Source organism: Scyliorhinus torazame, chromosome 9, assembly GCF_047496885.1.
Source record: "Scyliorhinus torazame isolate Kashiwa2021f chromosome 9, sScyTor2.1, whole genome shotgun sequence".
Classification (NCBI taxonomy): Eukaryota; Metazoa; Chordata; class Chondrichthyes; order Carcharhiniformes; family Scyliorhinidae; genus Scyliorhinus; species Scyliorhinus torazame.
The window spans coordinates 14,590,388-14,615,689 of record NC_092715.1 but is presented as its reverse complement, the minus strand read 5'-3'; the positions used below and the strand labels follow the sequence as shown (position 1 = coordinate 14,615,689).

Genomic DNA, 25,302 nt, shown 5'->3' with positions numbered 1-25,302 from the left:
TCTCTTCAGACTCCACACACAACTTCCCATCCCTGTCCTTGACTGGTCCTACTCTTTCCCTAGTCATTCGCTTATTCCTGACATACCTATAGAAAGCTTTTGGGTTTTCCTTGATCCTACCTGCCAAATACTTCTCATGTCCCCTCCTTGCTCGTCTTAGCTCTCTCTTTAGATCCTTCCTCGCTACCTTGTAACTATCCATCGCCCCAACTGAAACTTCACACCTCATCTTCACATAGGCCTCCTTCTTCCTCTTAACAAGAGATTCCACTTCTTTGGTAAACCACGGTTCCCTCGCTCGACGCCTTCCTCCCTGCCTGACCGGTACATACTTATCAAGAACACGCAGTAGCTGATCCTTGAACAAGCTCCACTTATCCAGTGTGCCCAACACTTGCAGCCTACTTCTCCACCTTATCCCCCCCAAGTCACGTCTAATGGCATCATAATTGCCCTTCCCCCAGCTATAACTCTTGCCCTGCGGTGTATACTTATCCCTTTCCATCATTAACGTAAAAGTCCAACACCTGGCCTGGTTCATTACCCAAAACCAAATCCAACGTGGCCTCGCCTCTTGTTGGCCTGTCAACATATTGTGTCAGGAAACCCTCCTGCACACACTGTACAAAAAACGACCCATCTAATGTACTCGAACTATATCTATTCCAGTCAATATTTGGAAAGTTAAAGTCTCCCATAATAACTACCCTGTTACTTTTGCTCTTATCCAGGATTATCCTCGCCATCCTTTCCTCTACATCCCTAGAACTATTTGGAGGCCTATAGAAGACTCCCAACAGTGTGACCTCTCCTTTCATGTTTCTAACCTCAGCCCATACTACCTCGGAAGATGAGTCCCCATCTAGCATCCTCTCCGCCACCGTAATACTGCTCTTGACTAGCAGCGCCACACCTTCCCCTCTTTTGCCTCCTTCTCTGAGCTTACTAAAACACCTAAACCCCGGAACCTGCAACATCCATTCCTGTCCCTGCTCTATCCATGTCTCCGAAATGGCCACAACATCGAAGTCCCAGGTACCAACCCATGCTGCCAGTTCCCCTACCTTGTTTCGTATACTCCTGGCATTGAAGTAGACACACTTCAAACCACCTACCTGAACACTGGCCCCCTCCTGCGACGTCAAATCTGTGCTCCTGACCTCTATACTCTCATTCTCCCTTACCCTAAAACTACAATCCAGGTTCCCATGCCCCTGCTGCATTAGTTTAAACCCCCCCAAAGAGCACTAACAAATCTCCCCCCCAGGATATTTGTGCCCCTCAGGTTCAGATGTAGACCATCCTGTCTGTAGAGGTCCCACCTTCCCCAGAAAGAGCCCCAGTTATCCAGAAATCTGAATCCCTCCCGCCTGCACCATCCCTGTGAACAATGATGAATGGTTTGTCTCTAACTATTTTGTCTCGATTCCTCATGCTTTGGGACACCTTGATCAAATCACCTCTCACCTGTCCAATTCGGAAAACTATCCCAAACTCTCCAATCTGTCTACTTAAAATTCCTTAAATATCCCTGAAATACCCACCCCACTAATCCACAAATAGGCCCCCACCTCATTGACGGATATCACCATACACCCCCTTCCCCGCACCATAGACTGATCCCTACAGAAAACCATAGACCCCCTCACCCATCCGGAGACTCGTCCCACAACTTTGATCCTTCCCATCCTTTAACAGAGCCCTTCCATTGCACAGACAGACCCCAATCTCTGTGAGCGTGAGTCCATTGCTATTCTCCATTGTGGCACTGTCAGTCCTTTATTCTTTACCCCGAATCTATCTTACCTGGTAGATGAAACTCATGACGTTCCAGGGAAGTCGGAAATAGGTCCTTCTGAGTCCGTCGTAGACACGGTCACATTGGCCGTTGTAGAATTCGTTATTGAAAGCACTTCTCCTGGGCTCCAGTCCAAAGATGTTCACTCTGGAAATTAAGGTTCAGCTCAGTCATTCACTTTAACTCATCCAGAGTCAATGGCCTCTGTCTCTATGTTCTCACTCTCTCTCTTTCCCTCTCCTCTCCCACTGAATCCTCTCCTTCGCTCACTAAGGGGGCGATTCTCCGAGCCCCGTATCTCTGGCTATCCACTCTATCCATGCCTCTCATCACCGTGTACACCTCTATCAAGTCACCTCTCTTCCTTCTTCGCTCCAGTGAGAAAAGCTCCAGCTCCCTCAACCTTTCTTCATAAGACATGCCCTCCAGTCCAGGCAGCATCCTGGTAAATCTCTTCTGTACCCTCTCCAAAGCATCCACATCCTTCCTATAATGAGGCGACCAGAACTGGACACAATATTCCAAGTGTGGTCTAACCAGGGTTTTATAAAGCTGCAGCAAAACCTCACGGCTCTTAAACTCAATCCCCCTGTTAATGAAAGCCAACACACCATACACCTTCTTAACAACCCTATCAACCTGCGTGGCAATTTTGAGGGATCTATGTACGTGAACCCCAAGATCCCTCTGTTTCTCCAAACTTCCAAGAATCCTGCCTTTAACCCTGTATTCAGCATTCAAATTCGACCTTCCAAAATGAATCACTTCACATTTATCTAGGTTGAACAACATCTGCCGCTTCTCAGCCCAGCTCTGCATCCTGTCAATGACCTGCTGTAACCTGCAACAACCCTCAACACTATCTACAACTATCCCAACCTTCATGTCATCGGCAAACTTACTAACCCACCCTTCCACTTCCTCATCCAAGTCATTTATAGAAACCACAAAGAGCAGAGGTCCCAGAACAGATCCTTGCGGGACACCACTGGTCACCGTCCTCCAGGCGGAATACTTTCCATCCACTACCACTTGCTGTCTTCTTTCGGCCAGCCAATTCTGCATCCAGACTTCCCTGTATCCCATGCCCCCTATCTTTCTGAAAGAGCCTACCATGGGGAACCTTATCAAATGCAAAATCATGGCCTGATTGGCCATGCCAAATTGCCTCTTAAGTGTCCAAAATGTTAGGTGGGGTTACTGGGTTGTGTGGATTTGGGTGGAGGAGTGGGCCTAGGTGGAGTGCGCTTTCAGAGGGTCGGGGCAGACCCGATGTGTCGAATGCCCTCCCTCTGCACTGTTATGATTCTATTCTATGAGTCTACCTCAGCCCACTCCCTCTCTCTGGACTCTGTCTCTTGCTCTCGAGACTGCCCCCGATTCTCTCCCCTTCCCTTTTCTCTGCAAACGTGGCTTCTGTCTGCCTGCTAGTGGGTCGTATAAATAAGGATTTACATTTTTCAATTTTTCCAAAACCTTCTCGGATAAGGGAAAAGCAGTAAAACCTGGGAATGATTGGCAGTGGGCCAAACTGGTGTTCCGTTTTGAGGTCTACAAGACCAGTTCAGTGAGCAGTAGCCTTCATTTCCCAATTTTGCTGCTTTTTCATTTGACCATTTATTTTAATCTGCCTCTCCCGTCACCTCTGAGCTTCTGCGACCTTTAACCGGGGGCACGCCAACGATGCGCTGGGGGGACCCTCCCCCTGGCAGGTCCCCAGGTAAGGATTCTCCGGGATGTTCAAACTTGTCCAGAATTTGAACCATTGAAAGTACGGTTTGAGTTACCAACCTTGGGTGGTTCGACCTGACTGATGTCAATAATTAACCAGGCAGGGTTTGAGGAATTAAAACGCCTTCTAACACCTGGGGAACTACAGCCTACGGAGCTCCACCCACCCCCCCTCCCCAATACAGCTCTCCCTCTGAACACCTGACCACTTTCCACCGACCACCCAAACCCCCCCCCACTGACCACCTGGCCCCCTCCACTGAGCACCCTCCTCCTCCAACTGACTCTTCTAACTCACGTCCTGACCTCCCTCCCCCCCCCTCAAACTGTTGCCCCCCCAACTGAGCACCCAGCCCCTCCAACCTGATAGGCTACCAACCGGCTGTTCCTACAGACCATCCGACTCCCCTGATTAACCAACCACGCCTGATGGACCACCCTGCCTACCAACTGACCCCACTGACCAACCCACCCCCTTGACCAATTGACCGACCCCGATTGATTCACCCTGCAGTCTGACCCCTCCCCATTGACCGGCCCACCCCCTTGACCAACTGACCAACCCAGACTGACCCTCCCACACTGACCGGCTTGCCCCTTGACCAACCCTGATTGATTCACCCTGCAGACTTACCCCTCTCATTGACCGGTCAACCCCCTTGACCAACTCTGACTGATGCCCCCCTCCACTGACCAGCCCACCCCCTTGACTAACTGACCAACCCCGACTGACCCACCCTGCAGACTGACCCTTCACCCCACTTAGCAGCCCACCCCGTTGACTAACTGGCCAACCCTGACTGACCCCAACCACCCAAAGACTGGCCCCCCCACCCTACTGACTGGCCAGCCATCCTCCAGATGGAAACCCCCCTCCACTAATCACCAAACCCCTGACCAATCATTCATCCCGATTGACCCTCTGCTGATCGACACCATCCCACTGACCACCCTATCCCCACACCCCAATCCCACCCATTTACAAACCGAGATTTCCTGTGGATCCTGAAAGTGGCTCCACCCCCCGCATGGCGGCTGATGCTGTTAAAACGGACGGGGAGGGGAGTGTCTGCCTCACCTCCGACTGAAGCCCTCAGGGAGGCCCTGCCCTACACAGCTCTGAGCCGGCCAGAGGCGGTCAGTCAGGCGGGAAAGGATCAGCCGGGTTGCGAGGAAACTAGGAGCGGAGTGGAATTCCGACACTAACTGCCAGTCCTCAGAAGCTCAGGCCCATTGTCACTGCTTACCCTGATCCAGCAGTCCGTGCTATTTCCAAAGGTTCCAAGAATTTTCGACAGGGAGAGTTGTACGATTCACAGTTATCCTCATCGCTGTAGTCAGCACAGTCATTATCATCGTTACACCTTAACCTCCTGTTGACACAGCGTCCTTGAGAACAAACGGAGAGCACTCAATATCATTGTACCAGAACTTGGCAGATCCAGGGTTAATGTGGGACTCTGGACAGTGATGCAAGAGAACACATGACCTGCACTGCAGTCAGACAGAACCATGTGTACAAGCAAGCATGGAGACTGCTCCTAGCTTGAACCCTTTATTACATAGATACATAGCAGATAGGAGCAGGAGGAGGCCTTTTGGCCCTTCGAGCCTGCTCCCCATTCATCACGATCTTGGCTGATCATCCAACTCAATAGCCCAATCCCATACATTGTACATATGTCCATCATTCTTGTAGATAACAACTACATACAGTTAACCTATTCAAGACTTTTAAGACTTCATCGAGGCCCACTGAACAGGATCCACCAGCCTGCAATCTGGTGACAGTGAACAGGGAAAAAAACAAATCCTCCCCAAAAATGCAGAGGAACTAAAATCCTGCAGGCGAAAGAAAAATTTGAAGAAGCGTTTCCACCTGCGAAACACCCCGGGAGAAGCAGATTTACAGAGGAAAGCAGCCGGGGAAAAGCTCCAATGAAAGGCTTGGAAGCTGAAGGCAGAAATTTCAAGGTCTGATTTGATCGACTGAATGCAACCACCTCCATTTCAGAGCTACACTTTAGTGTCGCAACACAGGGAATGCTGGTCTTTGCTGGCGATTAAAACTAATTCTTCAGCTGCAATTCTTCTACATTAGTTAATTTATTTCTCAGTGATTTGACCAAGCTCAGATGCCACATGGTCAGGTGCTGCCTTGGGAATCCAATTTCTCCGACAGCTTTTTCACGGCAATTTCTGGCCAAAGAAATATTTAAATATTTAAAGGATTCCCAGGCCTTTGCTGTATCCTGGAATTTAAAACTTTTATCGGCAGCACCATCTTGAATTTCAGCAACTTCTTAAAGCTGAACATACACTAGAAATCCCGCCGGCGGGATGCTCCATTTTGCCGGCAGCCCGGGGGTTTCCCGATGGCGTGGGGCCGCCCCACAATGGGAAACCCCATTGACCGGCCGGCGTAACGGAGAATCCCGCCGGCGGGGTGACGCAGAAATGTAGCCCGGCGGGACAGAGAATCCAGCCCAAGGAATCAATTAATCACTGAATGGATGAATTACTAAAATAATTTTAGATTTATTTTCCCATAAGAAACAAAATCCTTGAAAGGGTTAAATTTAGTCAGCGAGTTCAGCAGCCAAGAGAGGCACAGAATCCCTGCAGCACAGAAGGTGGCCATTCGGCCCATTAGGTCAGCCCCGACCCTCTGAAACAGCACTCTATCTAGGCCCACTCCCCTGCCCTATCCCCGTAACCCCACCTCACCTTCACATGGTGAGCAGCACGGTAGCATTGTGGATAGCACAATTGCTTCACAGCTCCAGGGTCCCAGGTTCGATTCTGGCTTGGGTCCCTGTCGGTGCGGAGTCTGCACGTCCTCCCCGTGTGTGCGTGGGTTTCCTCCGGGTGCTCCGGTTTCCTCCCACAGTCCAAAGATGTGCAGGCTAGGTGGATTGACCATGATCAATTCCCCTTAGTGTCCAGAATTGCCCTTGGTGTTGGGTGGGGTTACTGGGTTATGGGGATAGGGTGGAGGTGTTGACCTTGGGTAGGGTGCTCTTTCCAAGAGCCGGTGCAGACTCGATGGGCCGAATGGCCTCCTTCTGCACTGTAAATTCTATGATAATCTTTGGACTGTGGCAGGAACCCGGAGCACCCCTGGAGGAAACCCACGCGGACCCGGGAGAAATTGCAAACTCCGCACAGACAGCGACCCAAGGCCGGAATTGAACCCGGATCCTTTGCGCTGTGAGGCAGCAGTGCTAAGCACTGTGCCACCCCAAAGCAATGGCGCCCAATGTAGAGGCACGAACCTACGACCCTGGGATTAAGAGACCTGTGCTCTTACTGTTGACCCACAGTGATCTGGACCTGATTGCTGAAGGCTGCAAATACGGAGGTGGAAAATCTGACCTTGTCAGGGTAGATGGTTGTAGGGGTGACAGACGATACACTCTCAGGTATGCGGCAGGTGAAGGAAGATCCAACTCTGGAGAAAACTATCCAGACGGTTAAGAGAAAATTAAAAGCAAAATACCGACGATGCTGGAAATTTGAAACAAAGACAGAAAATGCTGGATGCACGCGGGTCTGGCAGCGTCTCGGAGAGTCGGTGTTTCTGATCTCAATGATCCTTCTACAGAACTGTCATTTAGATCCGAAATGCTAACTCTTTCTCTCTCTCTCCACCGACTCTGCTGAGTTTATCCAGCATTTTCTGCCTCAAGTTTCAGATTGTTTGGTTGTTTGAACTCTGTGCAGCTCAGGTCAATTCCAAGAGGGGAATGCAAACCGGGGCGCAAAGGTGACCCTGCAGTCCAGTTCGTTAAAGAGCAGACATCCCAGGCCAAGGGACGCAATACCCTAACTGACCAGTAGAGGGACCGTGGAGCAAAGATGATGGCTGATCATCCAACTCAATAGCCTGTGGGAACACGGAAGACGAGGTGGAGAGTGTACACCAAGAGGACGCACAGCCTTTCTTATTGGGTCCTGGATTTTCATATTAAAATGCAGACATTTTGGCTAATGGCATTCGCGCAAACTTGGACACAGGAGCCAGTGTTCTGGATTCTCCGTTTTTGGGACCATGTCCCCACGCCATCGTGAAAACTGTGGTCTTTTACTTCAGGAAAACTGCCGTCAAAAGGCCACCGATTCCCCGCCTTGCAGGGGGCGAGCAGGCAGCTGCCGTAGAGCTCGCAGCTCCAGCTGCCGGTACGGCCCCCGCACATCCGAGTCAGAGGCTGCGCATGCGCACGGTGGCAGCCTCCAGAGGCCGACTCGGCCCCCGCACATCGGGGTCAGACGCACGGTGGCAGTCTCCAGCTGCCGGTACGGCCCCCGCACATCGGGGTCAGACGCACGGTGGCAGCCTCCAGAGGCCGCGCCGTGATCCATGGCGGACTCAGACCGCAGACCTGAACCGCCATAATAATGCCTCGCATCGGCCACTGGCACGACCCGGACCGCCCGCACACATAGCCCCCTGTCCCGAATGAGGCCCCCCCGCCCTCCGATCGGCCCTCCCCCGACTGTGACTGCCGCAGATTGAGTCCGCAGCCGCCTCGCGAGTTTCCCGAACGCCAGGAACCGCGCCGTCGGGGATTCGGCCGGTCGGGGACGGAGCATCGCGGAGCGGGACTCTGACAATAGCCTGAGGCGGTGAATACTCGGCGTCGCGTACTCCCCGAGTATGGCGCTTTTCAGGGGCGGAGAATTACCGAACCGGCGCCCGTCCCGATCTCGTGCGGGAAATCAGATTCTCCGCCCTGTCGGCAAACGCGATTTCCCGGTCGGGATGTGGAGAATCCAGTGTTATGGTCCTGTTGGACTTCTTTTAAAATTTTTATTTTATTCATTTACGGGATGTGGGTGTCGCTGGTTAGCCCAGCATTTATTGCCCAGCCCTAGTTGCCCTTCAGAAGGTGGTGGGTGAGCTGCCTTCTTGACCTGTTGCAGTCCTGGAGGTGTAGGTACACCCACTGTGCTGTTAGTGAGGGGGTTCCAGGATGTTGCCCCAGCGACAGTGAAGGAACAGCGATATATTTCCAAGTCAGGGTGGTGAGTGACTTGGAGGGGAACCTCCAGGTGGTGGGGTTCCCAGGTATCTGCTGCTCTTGTCCTTCTAGATGTTAGTGGTCATGGGTTTGGAAGGTGCTGTCTAAGGAGCCTTGGTGAGTTAGAACATATAGAACATTACAGCACAGTACCAGCCTCCCCGAACAGGCGCTGGAAGGTGGCGACTAGGGGCTTTTCACAGTAACTTCATTTGAAGTCTACTTGTGACAATAAGCAATTCATATTTACAGTACAGGCCCTTCGGCCCTCGATGTTGCGCCGACCTGTGAATCCACTCTAAAGCCCATCTACACTATTCCCTTATCGTCCATATGTCTATCCAATGACCATTTGAATGCCCTTAGTGTTGGCGAGTCCACTACTGTTGCAGGCAGGGCATTCCACGCCCTCACTACTCGCGGAGTAAAGAACCTACCTCTGACATCTGTCTTATATCTATCTCCCCTCAATTTAAAGGTATGTCCCCTCGTGCTAGACATCACCATCCGAGGAAGAAGGCTCTCACTGTCCACCCTATCCAATCCTCTGATCATCTTGTATGCCTCAATTAAGTCACCTCTTAACCTTCTCTCTAATGAAAACAGCCTCAAGTCCCTCAGCCTTTCCTCATAAGATCTTCCCTCCATACCAGGCAACATTCTGGTAAATCTCTGCACCCTTTCCAATGCTTCCTCATCCTTCCTATAATGTGGCGACCAGAATTGCACGCAATACTCCAAATGCGGCCGCACCAGAGTTTTGTACAGCTGCAACATGACCTCATGGCTCCGAAACTCAATCCCTCTACCAATAAAAGCTAACACACCGTACGCCTTCTTAACAACCCTCACAACCTGGGTGGCAACTTTCAGGGATCTATGTACATGGACAGCGAGATCTCTCTGCTCATCCACACTGCCAAGAGTCTTACCATTAACCCAGTACTCTGTCTTCCTGTTATTCCTTCCAAAATGAATCACCCCACACTTTTCTGCATTAAACTCCATTTGCAGTGTGTCTTGTAGATGGTACACACGGCTGCCATTGTTCATTGGTGGTGGAGGGAGTGGATGTTTGTGGAAGGAGGAACAATCAAGTGGGGCTGCTTTGTCCTGGATGGTGTCGAGCTTCTTGAGTGTTGTTGGAGCTGCACTCATCCAGGCAAGGTCACACTGAGGGACAATGCGAAATCCGTGAGCCTATTCACGTCACAGCAGCTGGACATGATGAGGGGGTTGCCCCCACAGTCACACAACCACCCTCAGGGTGAACCGAGCCTGACTGAACTCTCCACGGGCAGAGTGTTGCCAAAGCCGGATGCCACTGGCCGATTTTGGAAATCTCCCCCTCGCCGACAGGCCAAGCCTGCTGGCCACATTCATCACCCCGTCTGGAAGATTCTGCTTTAACCGCCTGCCGTTTGGAATCACCTCGCCGCTGGAGATATTTCACTGATGTCAGTCATTGGGCAGGGTCGACAGGGGTCATTTGGCACACGGACGATGTATTGCTTCTTGGTACAACGATGGAGAAACAAGACCCACAGTGACCTTGGGGTGCCTGCAGGAGGCAGCACTGAGACGGAATGAGAAGCTCGGGTTTTCCCAAACAATCCAGTTCCTGCATCACTTTGACATGATGGACCCGTGGAAAACTAAAGCTATTCGCCAGCTCCCAAACCCAGCCTCGTTTGCAGACCACCAGCAGATTCTCGGCAATGGTGAACCTGCTGGCAAGGTCTCAGATCCCTTGAGGCATCTGCTTTAGAAAGACCCACCATGCTGCCGCAACTCCCATCGAGAGAGTTTTTCACTCACATCGAAGTGATGCTGCCCTCCATGGACACTCTGACCCGTTATGACCAGTCCAGCCCAGTCCAGCCCAGTCCAGCCCAGTCCAGCCCAGCCCAGTCCAGTCCAGCCCAGCCCAGCCCAGTCCAGCCCAGCACAGTCCAGCCCAGTCCAGCCCAGCCCAGTCCAGTCCAGCCCAGCCCAGCCCAGTCCAGCCCAGTCCAGCCCAGCCCAGTCCAGTCCAGTTCAGCCCAGCCCAATCCAGCCCAGTCCAGCCCAGCCCAATCCAGCCCAGTTCAGTCCAGCCCAGCCCAGTCCAGCCCAGCACAGTCCAGCCCAGTCCAGCACAGTCCAGCCCAGTCCAGCACAGTCCAGTCCAGGCCAGTACAGTCCAGCCCAGCCCAATCCAGCCCAGTCCAGTCCAGTTCAGCCCAGCCCAATCCAGCCCAGTCCAGCCCAGTCCAGCCCAGCCCAATCCAGCCCAGTTCAGTCCAGCCCAGCCCAGTCCAGCCCAGCACAGTCCAGCCCAGCACAGCCCAGCCCAGTCCAGCCCAGCACAGTCCAGCCCAGTCCAGCACAGTTCAGCCCAGCCCAATCCAGCCCAGTCCAGCCCAGCCCAATCCAGCCCAGTTCAGTCCAGCCCAGCCCAGTCCAGCCCAGCACAGTCCAGCCCAGTCCAGCACAGTCCAGTCCAGCCCAGCACAGTCCAGCCCAGTCCAGCACAGTCCAGCCCAGCACAGCCCAGCCCAGTCCAGCCCAGCACAGTCCAGTCCAGGCCAGTACAGTCCAGTCCAGCCCAATCCAGCCCAGTCCAGCCCAGCACAGTCCAGCCCAGCACAGCCCAGCCCAGCACAGCCCAGCCCAGTACAGTCCAGCCCAGCCCAGTCCAGCCCAGACCAGCCCAGTCCAGTCCAGCCCAGCCCAACCCAGTCCAGCCCAGCCCAACCCAGTCCAGCCCAGCACAGTCCAGTCCAGCACAGCCCAGCCCAACCCAGTCCAGCCCAGCCCAGTCCAGTCCAGTCCAGCACAGCCCAGCCCAGCCCAGTCCAGCCCAGCACAGCATAGCCCAGTCCAGTCCAGACCAGTCCAGACCAGCCCAGTCCAGCCCAGCACAGTCCAGCCCAACACAGCCCAGGCAAACACAGCCCAGCCCAACCCAGTCCAGCCCAGCCCAGCACAGTCCAGTCCAGCACAGCCCAGCCCAACCCAGTCCAGCCCAGCCCAGTCCAGTCCAGTCCAGCACAGCCCAGCCCAGCCCAGTCCAGCCCAGCACAGCATAGCCCAGTCCAGTCCAGACCAGTCCAGACCAGCCCAGTCCAGCCCAGCACAGTCCAGCCCAACACAGCCCAGGCAAACACAGCCCAGCCCAACCCAGTCCAGCCCAGCCCAGCACAGTCCAGTCCAGCACAGTCCAGCCCAACCCAGTCCAGCCCAGCCCAACCCAGTCCAGCCCAGCACAGTCCAGTCCAGCACAGCCCAGCCCAACCCAGTCCAGCCCAGCCCAGTCCAGTCCAGTCCAGTCCAGCACAGTCCAGCCCAACCCAGTCCAGCCCAGCCCAACCCAGTCCAGCCCAGCACAGTCCAGTCCAGCACAGCCCAGCCCAACCCAGTCCAGCCCAGCCCAGTCCAGTCCAGTCCAGCACAGCCCAGCCCAGCCCAGTCCAACACAGTACAGCATAGCCATGCCCAGTCCAGCCCAGCACAGCATAGCCCAGTCCAGTCCAGACCAGTCCAGACCAGCCAGTCCAGCCCAGCACAGTCCAGCCCAACACAGCCCAGGCAAACACAGCCCAGCCCAACCCAGTCCAGCCCAGCACAGTCCAGTCCAGCACAGCCCAGCCCAACCCAGTCCAGCCTAGCCCAGCCCTGCCCAGTCCAGTTCAGACCAGTCCAGCCCAGCCCTGCCCAGTCCAGTCCAACCCAGCCCAGCCTAGCCCAGTCCAGCCCAGCCCTGCCCAGTCCTGTCCAATCCAGCCCAGCCCTGCCCTGCCCAGCCCAGCCCAGCCCAGTCCAGCCCAGCCCTGCCCTGCCCAGCCCAGCCCAGCCCAGTCCAGCCCAGCACAGTCCAGCCCAGCCTAGCTCAGTCCAGCCCAGTCCAGCCCTGACCAGTCCAGTCCAACCCAGCCCAGCCTAGCCCAGTCCTGCCCAGTCCTGTCCAATCCAGCACAGTTCAGCCCAGCCCAGCCCTGCCCAGTCCTGTCCAATCCAGCCCAGTTCAGCCCAGCTCAGCCCAGCCCTGCCCAATCCAGACCAGCACAGTCCAGCCCAGCCCAGCCCAGCCCAGCTCAGTCCAGCCCAGTCCAGCCCAGCACAGTCCAGCACAGTCAAGCACAGCCCAGCCCAGCCCGGCCCAGTCCAGTCCAACCCAGCCCAGCCTAGCCCAGTCCAGCCCAGCCCTGCCCAGTCCTGTCCAATCCAGCCCAGCTCAGCCCAGCTCAGCCCAGCCCAGCCCAGCCCAGCCCAGCTCAGTCCAGCCCAGCACAGTCCAGCACAGCCCAGCACAGCCCAGTCCAGTCCAGACCAGTCCAGATCAGCCCAGTCCAACCCAGCACAGTCCAGCCCAGCACAGTCCAGCCCAGTACAGTCCAGCCCAGCCCAACCCAGTCCAGTTCAGCCCAGTCCAGCCCAGTCCAGTCCAGTCCAGCCCAGCACAGCCTAGCCCAGTCCAGCCCAGTCCAGCCTAGCCCAGCACAGCCCAGCCCAGTCCAGACCAGTCTAGCCCAGCCCAGCCCAGCCCAGTCCAGCCTAGCCCAGCCCTGCCAAGTCCAGTTCAGACCAGTCCAGTCCTTCCCAGTCCAGACCAGTCTAGCCCAGTCCAGACTAGTCCAGCCCAGCCCAGCCTAGTCCAGCCCAGGCCAGCCCAGCCTAGCCCAGCCCTGCCAATCAAGTTCAGACCAGTCCAGTCCTTCCCAGTCCAGACCAGTCTAGCCCAGTCCAGACCAGTCCAGCCCAGCCCAGCCTAGCCCAGCCCACTCCAGCCCTGCCCAGTCCAGACCAGTCCAGCCTAGCCCAGCCCTGCCAAGTCCAGTTCAGACCAGTCCAGTCCTTCCCAGTCCAGACCAGTCTAGCCCAGTCCAGACCAGTCCAGCCCAGCCCAGCCTAGTCCAGCCCAGGCCAGCCCAGCCCAGCCCAGCCCTGCCAATCAAGTTCAGACCAGTCCAGTCCTTCCCAGTCCAGACCAGTCTAGCCCAGTCCAGACCAGTCCAGCCCAGCCCAGCCTAGTCCAGCCCAGGCCAGCCCAGCCTAGCCCAGCCCTGCCAATCAAGTTCAGACCAGTCCAGTCCTTCCCAGTCCAGACCAGTCTAGCCCAGTCCAGACCAGTCCAGCCCAGCCCAGCCTAGCCCAGCCCACTCCAGCCCTGCCCAGTCCAGACCAGTCCAGCCTAGCCCAGCCCAGTCAAGCCTAGCCCAGCCCCACCACTATAGCAGCAGATACTTTGTCCACAGGTCTGGGATGGGTCCTATACCAGCAACTGCTGGATGGAAGTTGCTGACCAGTTTATTACACTTCCGGTTGGATTTTCAGCCATGGAGACGAGATACACCATCATAGAAAAGGAGGTCCTCGTGGTCATATGACCATACGAGAAATTTCTAGACTTTCTCATTAGCATCAAGGTCACAAACAGACCAAAACCACTCAGCTCGTTACTGGGTGAGGAACTAGCAAAGATCCCCCCCCTCCCAGAATCCTGCGCCTCTTTATATTCCCCCAAATGGTAGACACACTTTCAGGGGACACAGTTAGACCTCTGACAATATGGGTCAGCGATCGCCTCAAAGAGTTAAAGGGCACTCCCGATTCGCAAGAACTCACCTGCCTGTGGCCACAGGTAAACTTCCTGGTGTAGCTGGAATACAAGGATGCCATTGTTACATCAATGCCAAGCTGGGTGGCGAAGTATGAAACAAGACACGAATACTCATTTTAATATGTGTTTCATTCCCAGGATCCAGCATTACATTTGTCTGTCTTTCTACACCTATTACCCCCATGACACAGCAGTCTCTCTTTATAAGTGTTCGAATTACTATCCGCATATCTTATTTTTGCAAATATTTTTATTGAACTTTTAATATTTTAATTGAACATTTGCAAAGCAGAATAAAAGTAACACGTGTCAACACCATCGAAATAAACAGGCAACAACTGCAACAAAATCCCTTAACGAAAATCCAACCCAACTAGCCCCCCGCCCCCCCCCCCACGAACAGCTCACAGTAATCAATTCCTTGAAGTGCAATATGAACTGACGCCATCTACGGTAGAACCCAACAAGTTGGCCCCCTCACAGTAAACCTGGCCTTCTCGAGGGACAGGACCTCCATCGCGTCACCCAGGCAGGCTGAGGCGCTAGGTGGCGATGCCTGCCTCCAACACAGCAGAACCCACCGCCAAGCAATCAACGAGGCGAGTGCCAGGGCGTTCGCCCCCGCACCAGGCCTCACCTCCAGCTGATCCGACACCCGAAATGCAGCTGCTAGTGGACAGGGCTTCAAATCAACATTCAACATTGCCCATATGCTGCTGAAAAAAAAAATCCCTAAAAACCCACCAATTTGGGACAGGACCAGGTCATGTGCGCGTGGCCCCTGGGCCCTCTTGAACACCACTCGCACCTATCCCACCTGCCAATCGGCAACACCACAGCTAACATGCAGTTAACAGCCATGCTGCCCGCCTAACCATGTAAGTTGGGTCTGGGGGACAGGGTACAGTCAGGCAGACCCTGGTGAGAGCTGTTGGGGGGGGCAGCGGGATTGTCTGGGGGATGGTCACTGCTGTGGTGTTGCCTTCATGGGTCACAAATGACCTGAACAGAAGACATTCTCCCACCCCTCCACTTGGATTAGTACTTGGAACTATGATGTTGTTGCTATTACAGAGACCTGGTTGAGGGAAGGGCAGGATTGGCAGCTAAACGTTCCAGGATTTAGATGTTTCAGGCGGGATAGAGGGGGATGTAAAAGGGGAGGCGGAGTTGCGCTACTTGTTCGGGAGAATATCACAGCTGTACTGCGAGAGGACACCTCAGAGGGCAGTGAGGCTATATGGGTAGAGATCAGGAATAAGAAGGGTGCAGTCACAATGTTGGGGGTATACTACAGGCCTCCCAACAGCCAGCGGGAGATAGAGGAGCAGATAGGTAGACAGATTTTGGAAAAGAGTAAAAACAACAGGGTTGTGGTGATGGGAGACTTCAACTTCCCCAATATTGACTGGGACTCACTTAGTGCCAGGGGCTTAGACGGGGCGGAGTTTGTAAGGAGCATCCAGGAGGGCTTCTTAAAACAATATGTAGACAGTCCAACTAGGGAAGGGGCGGTACTGGACCTGGTATTGGGGAATGAGCCCGGCCAGGTGGTAGATGTTTCAGTAGGGGAGCATTTCGGTAACAGTGACCACAATTCAGTAAGTTTTAAAGTACTGGTGGACAAGGATAAGAGTGGTCCGAGGATGAATGTGCTAAATTGGGGGAAGGCTAATTATAACAATATTAGGCGGGAACTGAAGAACATAGATTGGGGGCGGATGTTTGAGGGCAAATCAACATCTGACATGTGGGAGGCTTTCAAGTGGCAGTTGAAAGGAATACAGGACCGGCATGTTCCTGTGAGGAAGAAAGATAAATACGGCAATTTTCGGGAACCTTGGATGACGAGTGATATTGTAGGCCTCGTCAAAAAGAAAAAGGAGGCATTTGTCAGGGCTAAAAGGCTGGGAACAGACGAAGCCTGTCTGGTAACAGCGGGGAAGAAGCTATTTTTGAGTCTGTTCGTGTGTGTTCTCAGACTTCTTAATCTCCTGCCCGATCGAAGAAGTTGGAGTTAAATGTTAAATGTTAACAAAGAATGTTAAAGATGTCTGGAGTTAAGTGAATAGAGACCAAGGTATTGTTGAGAAGAATTCAAGGAAGAGTAAACAAAGTGTTCTGAGTTAATGAGACAATTGCAGTGACTAGATTTAAAGGGGGATAGCAGCCTTCAAAGTTAAACCAAACGATTGATGCTATTTTAATAGAGCCTAGGAATTGAAAGGAAAAGCAATTCTGAGCAGTTTGCACAGCAATCAAGACCAGGAATTGTGTGGCTCAATGACCTCTTGGAAGAAGGGCCACCCCACACCTATCTCCACTGATGGCAGAGTGCCTTGGCAGTGTGAAGAGAAGGGGAACTCCACCCCCACATTCCCTCGCCTCCCAGCCCACCTCTAGCCCATATGGTGCAGCATTCATTTAGCTGGTTAATTGAAACAGTGCATTGATTAGCGATTGTGTTCGGCGTCAGATACATTCAATTAGGCAAAGCAAAGATTTTCCAGCGTGAACTACAAGTCCTCATATTGGCTAGACAGGGGCTATCCTCAGTCATAACGGACACCTAACGTATTTGTAAGATATTGCTGACTGCATCCGCTAACTAACACAGTCTTGAACCCCCCGCTGTTCACAATACGTATCAATGATTTCGATCAATTTGCATCATTCCAAGTTTGTGGATGATGCAAAGCTCGATGGGAATGTGAGTGTGAGGGAAATTCAAAGCGGCTTCGAGGGGATTTGGACAAGTGGGCAAGATCATGGCAGATGGAATATAATGTGGAATAATGTCAGGTCCTTGGTCAGAGGAACAGGTGTGCAGAGTATTTGTTCGGTAATTTGGACATTCGGAATTCTCCCTCCTTGTACCTGAACAGGCGCTGGAGTGTGGCGACTCTTTCCAAGAGCCGGTGCAGACTCGATGGGCCGAATGGCCTCCTTCTGCACTGTAAATTCTATGAAATTCTATGACGAGGGGCTTTTCACAGTAACTTCATTGCAGTGTTAATGTAAGACTACTTGTGACAATAAAGATTATTATTATTATTATTATATGCAGAGTATTTGTTAAACGGAGAGAGATTAGAAAGTGTAGATGTACAAAGGGACCTAGGGGTCCTTATCAAGTCACTGAAACCCAACATGTAGGTGCAGCAGGCAATTAGAAAGACTAATGAGCCGTTAGCCGTTATCACAGGTAGATTTCAGTACAGGTGTAGCAGAATCTTGCTTCATCTGTATGGAACCTTGGCTAGCCCTCACCTGAAGCAACGTGTGCAGTTTTGGTCCTCTTGCCTCAGAAAGGACGTTATTGGCAGAGAGGGAGAGCAACAAAGGTTCATCAAACTTGTTCCGGGGATGACTGCCCTGTGAAGGGAGGTTGGGAAAACTGGGCCTGAATTCTCTAAAGTTTCAAAGAATGAAGGTGCTCACATTGCAAGGTACAAAATATGTAAAGGGTGTCATGATATTCAAACATACATCATAACACATACATAATGATAGACAGACCAACGGGCCAATTAGCACACATAACACGACAGCCAATCACAGACAAGAGCAGACACAGTATAAGACAAGAAACACGACACTTCCTGGGCAGTCCATCTGGAGACAGGACAGGGCCAGGGCCTCATTAGCAAGACACTCACACAGTCACAACGTGCTGAGTACCAAGTCAGATGTATAGATAGTTAGATGGAGTAAAACTGCGTTGTACCAATCGCAACCGTGTTGGTTCGTCTGTACCTCAGAGCACCCAACACCTCATGATACCAGGAGTGAATCGATACCTACCGGCAAATCTGCCATCCTGAGCCATGGACACCCACAACAAACCGCAGCCGCTGCAAGTCGCTGGGAACCTGGGCACCAATTGGAAGCTCTTCAAGCAGCGATTCGAACTGTTCATGCAAGCCAATGAAAAACAGGGCGCCTCGGACGAAACAAAGATTGCTATGCTCCTCACTACCGCAGGTCAGCACGCCATCCATGTATACAACTCCTTGGTGTTCGCGGAAGGCGAGAACAAAGCTAAGTATGACACGGTCCTCCTCAAGCTCGACAAGCACTTCAACGTTGAGGTCAATCAAAGCTTTGAGAGGTATGTCTTTCAGCAGCGCCTGCAAGGTAAGGATGATCTCTTTCAGTCCTTCCTGACGCACCTCCGCAAACTCACGCAGTCCTGCGGTTACGACACCATCTCAGAGTCCATGATCCGGGACCAGATCGTTTTTGGCGTTGCCTCCAGTGGCCTACGCCAGCAGCTTCTTAAAATTAAAGGCCTGACCTTAGCATCTGCAGTTGAAGCCTGTGTCCTGCATGAGAATGCGACCAGCCGCTATGCCCAATTTCAGGCGACCGAATCGGCACGGAGGGGGTCCCACGCGATCGAATCGGCAAGCCAGGCCGCCCACGAGGCCGAACGCGTCCAGGCAATCGAGTTTCTCCCGGCCCGCACCCCGGACGAGGGCGGCCGTTTCGCGCGCTTTTTAAGGCCTCCCGCGTTTGTGTGCGCCAAAACCTACGGCAACACTGAGGGACGTGCTGCGCAGGCGCGCCCGCCGCAAGACCGAACTTCGCATGCGCAGTGGTGTAACGAACGCCATGACGTCATGACGTGCGGCAACTGTGGAGCTGCACATTTAAAAGGGCAATGTCCTGCAAAAACCCGACAATGCCTACGCTGTGGCAAGGTGGGCCACTACGCTGCCTACTGTCGAGCGGCTCAACCTGTTGATCTGCCACATCCCTGACAACCTCGCAGGAACGTGCGGACCATTCAGCCTCCACATCACGACATCCAAACCGACGACACAGATGACCAAGACGCCTTCCGGGTTGCGGTCATTGATGGGAACCGGGTCAACACTATCAATCCGGGTGATGAATGGAGTGACACCCTAACGGTCAACCGATCGCCGATCACTTTCCGCCTGGACACTGGCGCCTCCGCCAACCTCATAGGATGGTCAGCCTTCTATGCCATGAAGGTCAGACAACCAATCCAGCCATCCCGGTGCAAGATAGTCGACTACAATGGGAACGTTATCCCGGCCATGGGATCCTGCCAGCTCCAGGTGACACACAAAACACACACGGTCACACTCTCGTTCGAGATAGTTGGCTCATCGAAGGACTCCCTGCTGGGCGCACAGGCATGTAAGGCTCTCCACCTTGTGCAACAAATTCTCTCTCATCCAGTCTGACTTCCCGGATGTAGAGTTCTACGCACAGCTCCAATCGCTCCTCGCCCACAACCCAGGAGGCATTCGAAGACATGGGAACACTGCCATACACCTACCGAATTCGCCTCAAACCGGACGCCATCCCGGTCGTTCACGCACCTCGCAGGGTTCCTGCGCCACTTAAAGACCGCCTCAAGCAGCAGCTGCAGGATCTCCAGGACCAAGGGGTCCTATCCAGGGTCACGGAGCCCACACCATGGATCAGCTCCATGGTGTGTGTCAAGAAGCCCTCTGGCGAGCTCCGCATCTGTATTGACCCCAAAGACCTCAATAATAATATTATGAGGGAACATTATCCCACACCCAAACGGGAGGAGATCACCAGTGAAATGGCCCAGGCAAAGATATTCACGAAACTGGATGCTTCCAAAGGATTTTGGCAGATCTAACTGGACCCGTCCAGCTGAAAGCTATGTACCTTCAACACCCCTTTCGGCAGGTCCTGCTACAACCGGATGCCATCTGGCATCATCTCAGCATCCGAGGTCTTCCATAGAATCATGGAGCAGATGATGGAAGGCATCGAAGGGGTGCGGGTATATGTGGACGATATCATCATCTGGTCCACCGCAGGAGCACATACATCGTCTCCAACGCGTTTTTGCCCGCATACAGGAAAACGGCCTGCGCCTCAACCGAGCCAAGTGCTCCTTTGGCCAGACCGAGTTGAAGTTCCTGGGGGACCATATCTCCCGGTCAGGGGTCCGTCCGGATGCAGACAAGGTGGGCGCCATCACAGCCATGCCACAGCCGGCCGACAAGAAGGCTGTCCTACGCTTCCTTGGCATGGTCAACTTCCTGGGGAAGTTCATTCCCAACCTTGCCTCCCACACGACGACTCTGCGCCACCTCGTCAGAAAATCCACAGAGTTCCAGTGGCAACACACACACCAGCTGGAATGGGAGGAGCTCAAACGCAAACTCACTACAGCACCGGTATTGGCGTTTTTTGACACGTCTCGTGCCACCAAAATCTCAACTGATGCCAGCCAATCCGGCATTGGAGCAGTGCTCCTGCAGAGGGATGACACGGCATCATGGGCCCTGGTTGCCTATGCATCGCGGGCCATGGTATAGGTATAGGTCCCCCCTGTCCCAAAACTGATGCCAGTGTCCCATGAAAAGGAACCCCTCTTTCCCACCCCACACTTTCAGCCACGTGTTAACTTCCCTTATTCTTGCCTCCCTATGCCAATTTGCACATGGCTCGGGCAGTAATCCGGAGATTATGACCCTTGAGGACCTGTTTTTTAATTTGAATCCTAGCTCTTTATAATCTCTAAACAGGTCCTCTTTCCTAGACTTGCCTATGTTGTCGGTACCGACATGGACCACAACAACTGGATCCTCCCCCTCCCTCTCCAGTATCCTTTCAAGCCGGTCAGAGATGTCCCGCACCCTAGCACCGGGCAGGCAACATACCATGCGGGACTCTTTATCCTGCTCACAAAGGATACTATCTATCCCCCTGATAATAGAATCCCCTACAACTACAACTTGCCTATTTACTCCCTCCCCTTGAATGGCCTGCTGAACCATGGTGCCTTGGTCAGCTGACTCATCCTTCCTGCAGCCCTGTTCGCCATCCACACAGGGAGCAAGTGCCTCGTACCTGTTGGACAGGGTCAAGGGCTGAGGCTCCTGAGTTCCTGACTGCTGGTTCCCTTTACCTGCCTGACTTGCAGTCACACCCTGCTGTCCCTGGCCACTGGCAGGATTTAAACTACTTACTCTGACAGGTGTGACTGCCTCCTGAAACACAGTGTCCAGGTAAGTCTCCCCCTCCCGGATGTGCCTCAGTGTTTGAAGCTCAGACTCCAGCTCATCAACTCTGAGCCGGAGCTCTTCGAGCAGCCAACACTTACTGCAGATGTGGTCGCTGCAGCTCGCAATGGGATCTGCCAGCTCCCACATCAAGCAGCTCAAGCACATCACCTGACCAGCCATCACTAATTAATTAATTAGTTTAATTTAAGTTTATGAGTTTAGCTGTGTTTTTTTAAAAATTTGGAGCAGATTTGCTATCAACCACTCAGATCACAGCTTCCCTCTGATGTCACTTTTGGGAAACAAACTGGAAAACAGGAAGTTACCGTTAGGTTTTTATACTCACAGAGACTGCTCCTCCTCCACCGAACGGCTCCCGAAATTAGGCCCGAAGAAAGAGAGAGAACAAAACAGTAGGGAAAAAGCACCTTCTCCCACTCTTCACCGAATTACCTCACTGCACCAAATTACCAAATTCTCACTCGGTCTGTATCTCTCTCACTCAGGCTGTGTGTCCTTGACCTGCGCAATGCTTACTAATGTGCGCTTTCTGTCTGTCTTTTATACAGACTTTAGGATGACTCACACTAAAACTTCAAAGAGAAGAAAACGATGTGTACCTTTGTGCCCCTTAACAGGCCTCAGGTGACTGCCAGATAACTGCCTCTCAGCAATTAGGGTGGGGGCAGCTTCAGCCAATCAGACACTAATCTACACTGCACTTTTAACTGAAAAACAGCAAAATTAGATGAACCACTTACCTTTCCTGGTTACCTCACTGCACCAAATTACCAAATTCTCACTCGGTCTGTATCTCTCTCACTCAGGCAAAAGTTGACATTGGGCCGCTCCAAAATGACGCTGGTAATTTTGTGATGGGAGACAAGGAAATAGCTGAGGAACTAAATAAGTACTTTGCGTCATTCTTCACAGTAGAAGACATGAGTAATATCCCACCAATTCCGGAGAGTCAGGGGGCAGAGTTGAATATGGTAGCCATCACAAAGGAGAAACTGCTAGAGAAACTAAGAGGTCTAAAAATTGATAAATCTCTGGGCCCAGATGGACTACATCCTAGAGTTCTAAAGGAGATAGCTGAAGAAATAGTGGAGGCGTTAGTTATGATCTTTCAAAAGTCACTGGAGTCCGGGAAAGTCCCAGAGGATTGGAAAATCGCTGTTGTAACCCCCCTGTTCAAGAAGGGAACAAGGAAAAAGATGGAAAATTATAGGCCAATTAGCCTAACCTCAGTTGTTGGCAAGATTCTAGAATCCATTGTTAAGGATGAGATTTCTAAATTCTTGGAAGTGCAGGGTCAGATTAGGACAAGTCAGCATGGATTTAGTAAGGGGAGGTCGTGCCTGACAAACCTGTTAGAGTTCTTTGGAGAGATAACAAATAGGTTAGACCAAGGAGAGCCAAAGGATGTTATCTATCTTGACTTCCAAAAGACCTTTGATAAGGTGCCTCACGGGAGACTGCTGAGTAAAATAAGGGCCCATGGTATTCGAGGCAAGGTACTAACATGGATTGACGATTGGCTGTCAGGCAGAAGGCAGAGAGTTGGGATAAAAGGTTCTTTTTCGGAATGGCAACCGGTGACAAGTGGTGTCCCGCAGGGTTCAGTGTTGGGGCCACAGCTGTTCTCGTTATATATTAACAATCTAGATGACGGGACTGGGGGCATTCTGGCTAAGTTTGCCGATGATACAAAGATAGGTGGAGGGGCAGGTAGTATGGAGGAGGTGGGGAGGCTGCAGAAAGATTTAGACAGTTTAGGAGAGTGGTCCAAGAAATGGCTGATGAAATTCAACGTGGGCAAGTGCGAGGTCTTGCACTTTGGAAAAAAGAATAGAGGCATGGACTATTTTCTAAACGGTGACAAAATTCATAATGCTGAAGTGCAAAGGGACTTGGGAGTCCTAGTCCAGGATTCTCTAAAGGTAAACTTGCAGGTTGAGTCCGTGATTAGGAAGGCAAATGCAATGTTGTCATTTATCTCAAGAGGCTTGGAATATAAAAGCAGGGATGTACTTCTGAAGCTTTATAAAGCATTAGTTAGGCCCCATTTAGAATACTGTGAGCAATTTTGGGCCCCACACCTCAGGAAGGACACACTGGCACTGGAGCGGGTCCAGCGGAGATTCACACGGATGATCCCAGGAATGGTAGGCCTAACATACGATGAACGTCTGAGGATCCTGGGATTATATTCATTGGAGTTTAGGAGGTTGAGGGGAGATCTAATAGAAACTTACAAGATAATTAATGGCTTAGATAGGGTGGATGTAGGGAAATTGTTTCCATTAGCAGAGGAGACTAGGACCCGGGGGCACAGCCTTAGAATAAAAGGGAGTCACTTTAGAACAGAGATGAGGAGAAATTTCTTCAGCCAGAGAGTGGTGGGTCTATGGAATTCATTGCCACAGAGGGCGGTGGAGGCCGGGACGTTGAGTGTCTTTAAGACAGAAGTTGATAAATTCTTGATTTCTCGAGGAATTAAGGGCTATGGAGAGAGAGCGGGTAAATGGAGTTGAAATCAGCCATGATTGAATGGTGGAGTGGACTCGATGGGCCGAATGGCCTTACTTCCGCTCCTATGTCTTATGGTCTTATGGTCTTATGACCCCCACAGAGCAGCGCTATGCGCAAATCGAAAAAGAATGCCTGGGCTTGCTAACCGGTTTAGACAAGTTCCACGATTATGTCTATGGTCTTCCACGGTTCACGGTCGAAACTGACCACCGCCCCCTGGTCAGCATAATAAACAAGGACCTGAACGAGATGACCCCTCGCCTCCAGCGCATCCTACTTAAACTCAGAAGGTACGACTTCCAACTGGTCTACATTCCAGGGAAGGACCTCATCGTGGCGGATGCCCTATCCAGAGCAGTGAGCATGCCGCCAGATGCGGAGGGGTTCGTATGTCAGATCGAGGCACAGGTGGCTTTCACATCGGCAAATCTGCCGGCTGACGATTCCAGTCTGACCCGTATCCGCCGAGAGACAGCGGCCGACCCCCTTTTACAGCGAGTGATGCGCCACATGACGGGAGGATGGCTCAAAGGGCAGTGCCCGCAGTTCTACAATGTACGAGACGACCTAGCCATCATTGATGGGATCCTTCTGAAGCTGGACCGGATTGTGATTCCGCACAGTATGCGCCAGCTGGTTCTCGACCAACTACACGAAGGCCACTTGGGGGTCGAGAAGTGCAGATGGAGGGCCCGAGAGGCGGTATACTGGCCGGGCATCAGTGACGATATTGCCAACATGGTGCTCAACTGCACAACTTGCCAAAGGTTTCAGCCGGCGCAACCTCCTGAGACGCTTCTGCCCCATGAGCTGGTGACGTTCCCCCTGGGCAAAGGTGGGTGTCGACCTGTTTCACGCGCTCGGCATGGACTATGTCATCATAGTTGACTACTTCGCAAACTACCCAGAAGTCATACGCCTGCACGATCTGACATCGTCTGCTGTCATCAGGGCCTGCAAAGACACCTTTGCTCACCACGGCATTCCGATGACTGTCATGTCGGACAATGGGCCCTGTTTTGCCAGCCATGAATGGTCGTCCTTTGCTGCCTCGTGTGGCTTCACACACGTGACGTCCAGCCCTCTGCATCCCCAGTCCAATGGAAAGGCAGAGGAGGGCGTTCACATTGCCAAGCGGCTCCTCTGCAAGGCTGCTGCTGCCGGGTCGGACTTCTACCTCACCCTGCTGGCCTATCGCTCGGCCCCACTAGCCACTGGTCTCTCACCAGCACAGCTGCTGATGGGTCGCGCCCTCAGAACCACTGTGCCTTCCATCCTGGCACCAACAATAGACCATGCTCCGGTACTGCATAGGATGCAACTGCAGCGCGATCGCCAGAAGAGATCGTACGACATACGGGCAACTGATCTTCCCTCCCTGGCCCCTGGAGACAACGTCCACATCCACCTACCAGACGGTGGCTGGTCAGCACCTGCCGAAGTTCTCCGACGCGTGGCTCCCCGCTCGTTCCTGGTACGAATGCCGGATGGATCTGTGCGGAGGCGCAATCGCCGAGCCCTTCGCCTACTTCCACGCTCGCAACGGGACCCTACACAGACGCCGTGTCATCCACTGGTTCCTGATAGCGACTT

General features: G+C 52.9%; 1 protein-coding gene across 3 annotated transcripts in view; it reads right to left on the bottom strand.

The window, feature by feature from the left end:
* Nucleotides 1-25,302, bottom strand: part of c9 (complement component 9) — a 132,857-nt gene that overhangs the window by 93,315 nt on the left and 14,240 nt on the right. For all 3 annotated transcript variants that reach the window (XM_072515614.1, XM_072515616.1, XM_072515615.1), the window contains exons 4-5: nt 4,777-4,918; nt 1,807-1,945 (exon numbers count right to left, since the gene is read on the bottom strand). In XM_072515614.1, the coding sequence (XP_072371715.1) occupies nt 1,807-1,945; nt 4,777-4,918 (281 nt within the window). The remainder of the gene's footprint in view (nt 1-1,806; nt 1,946-4,776; nt 4,919-25,302) is intronic.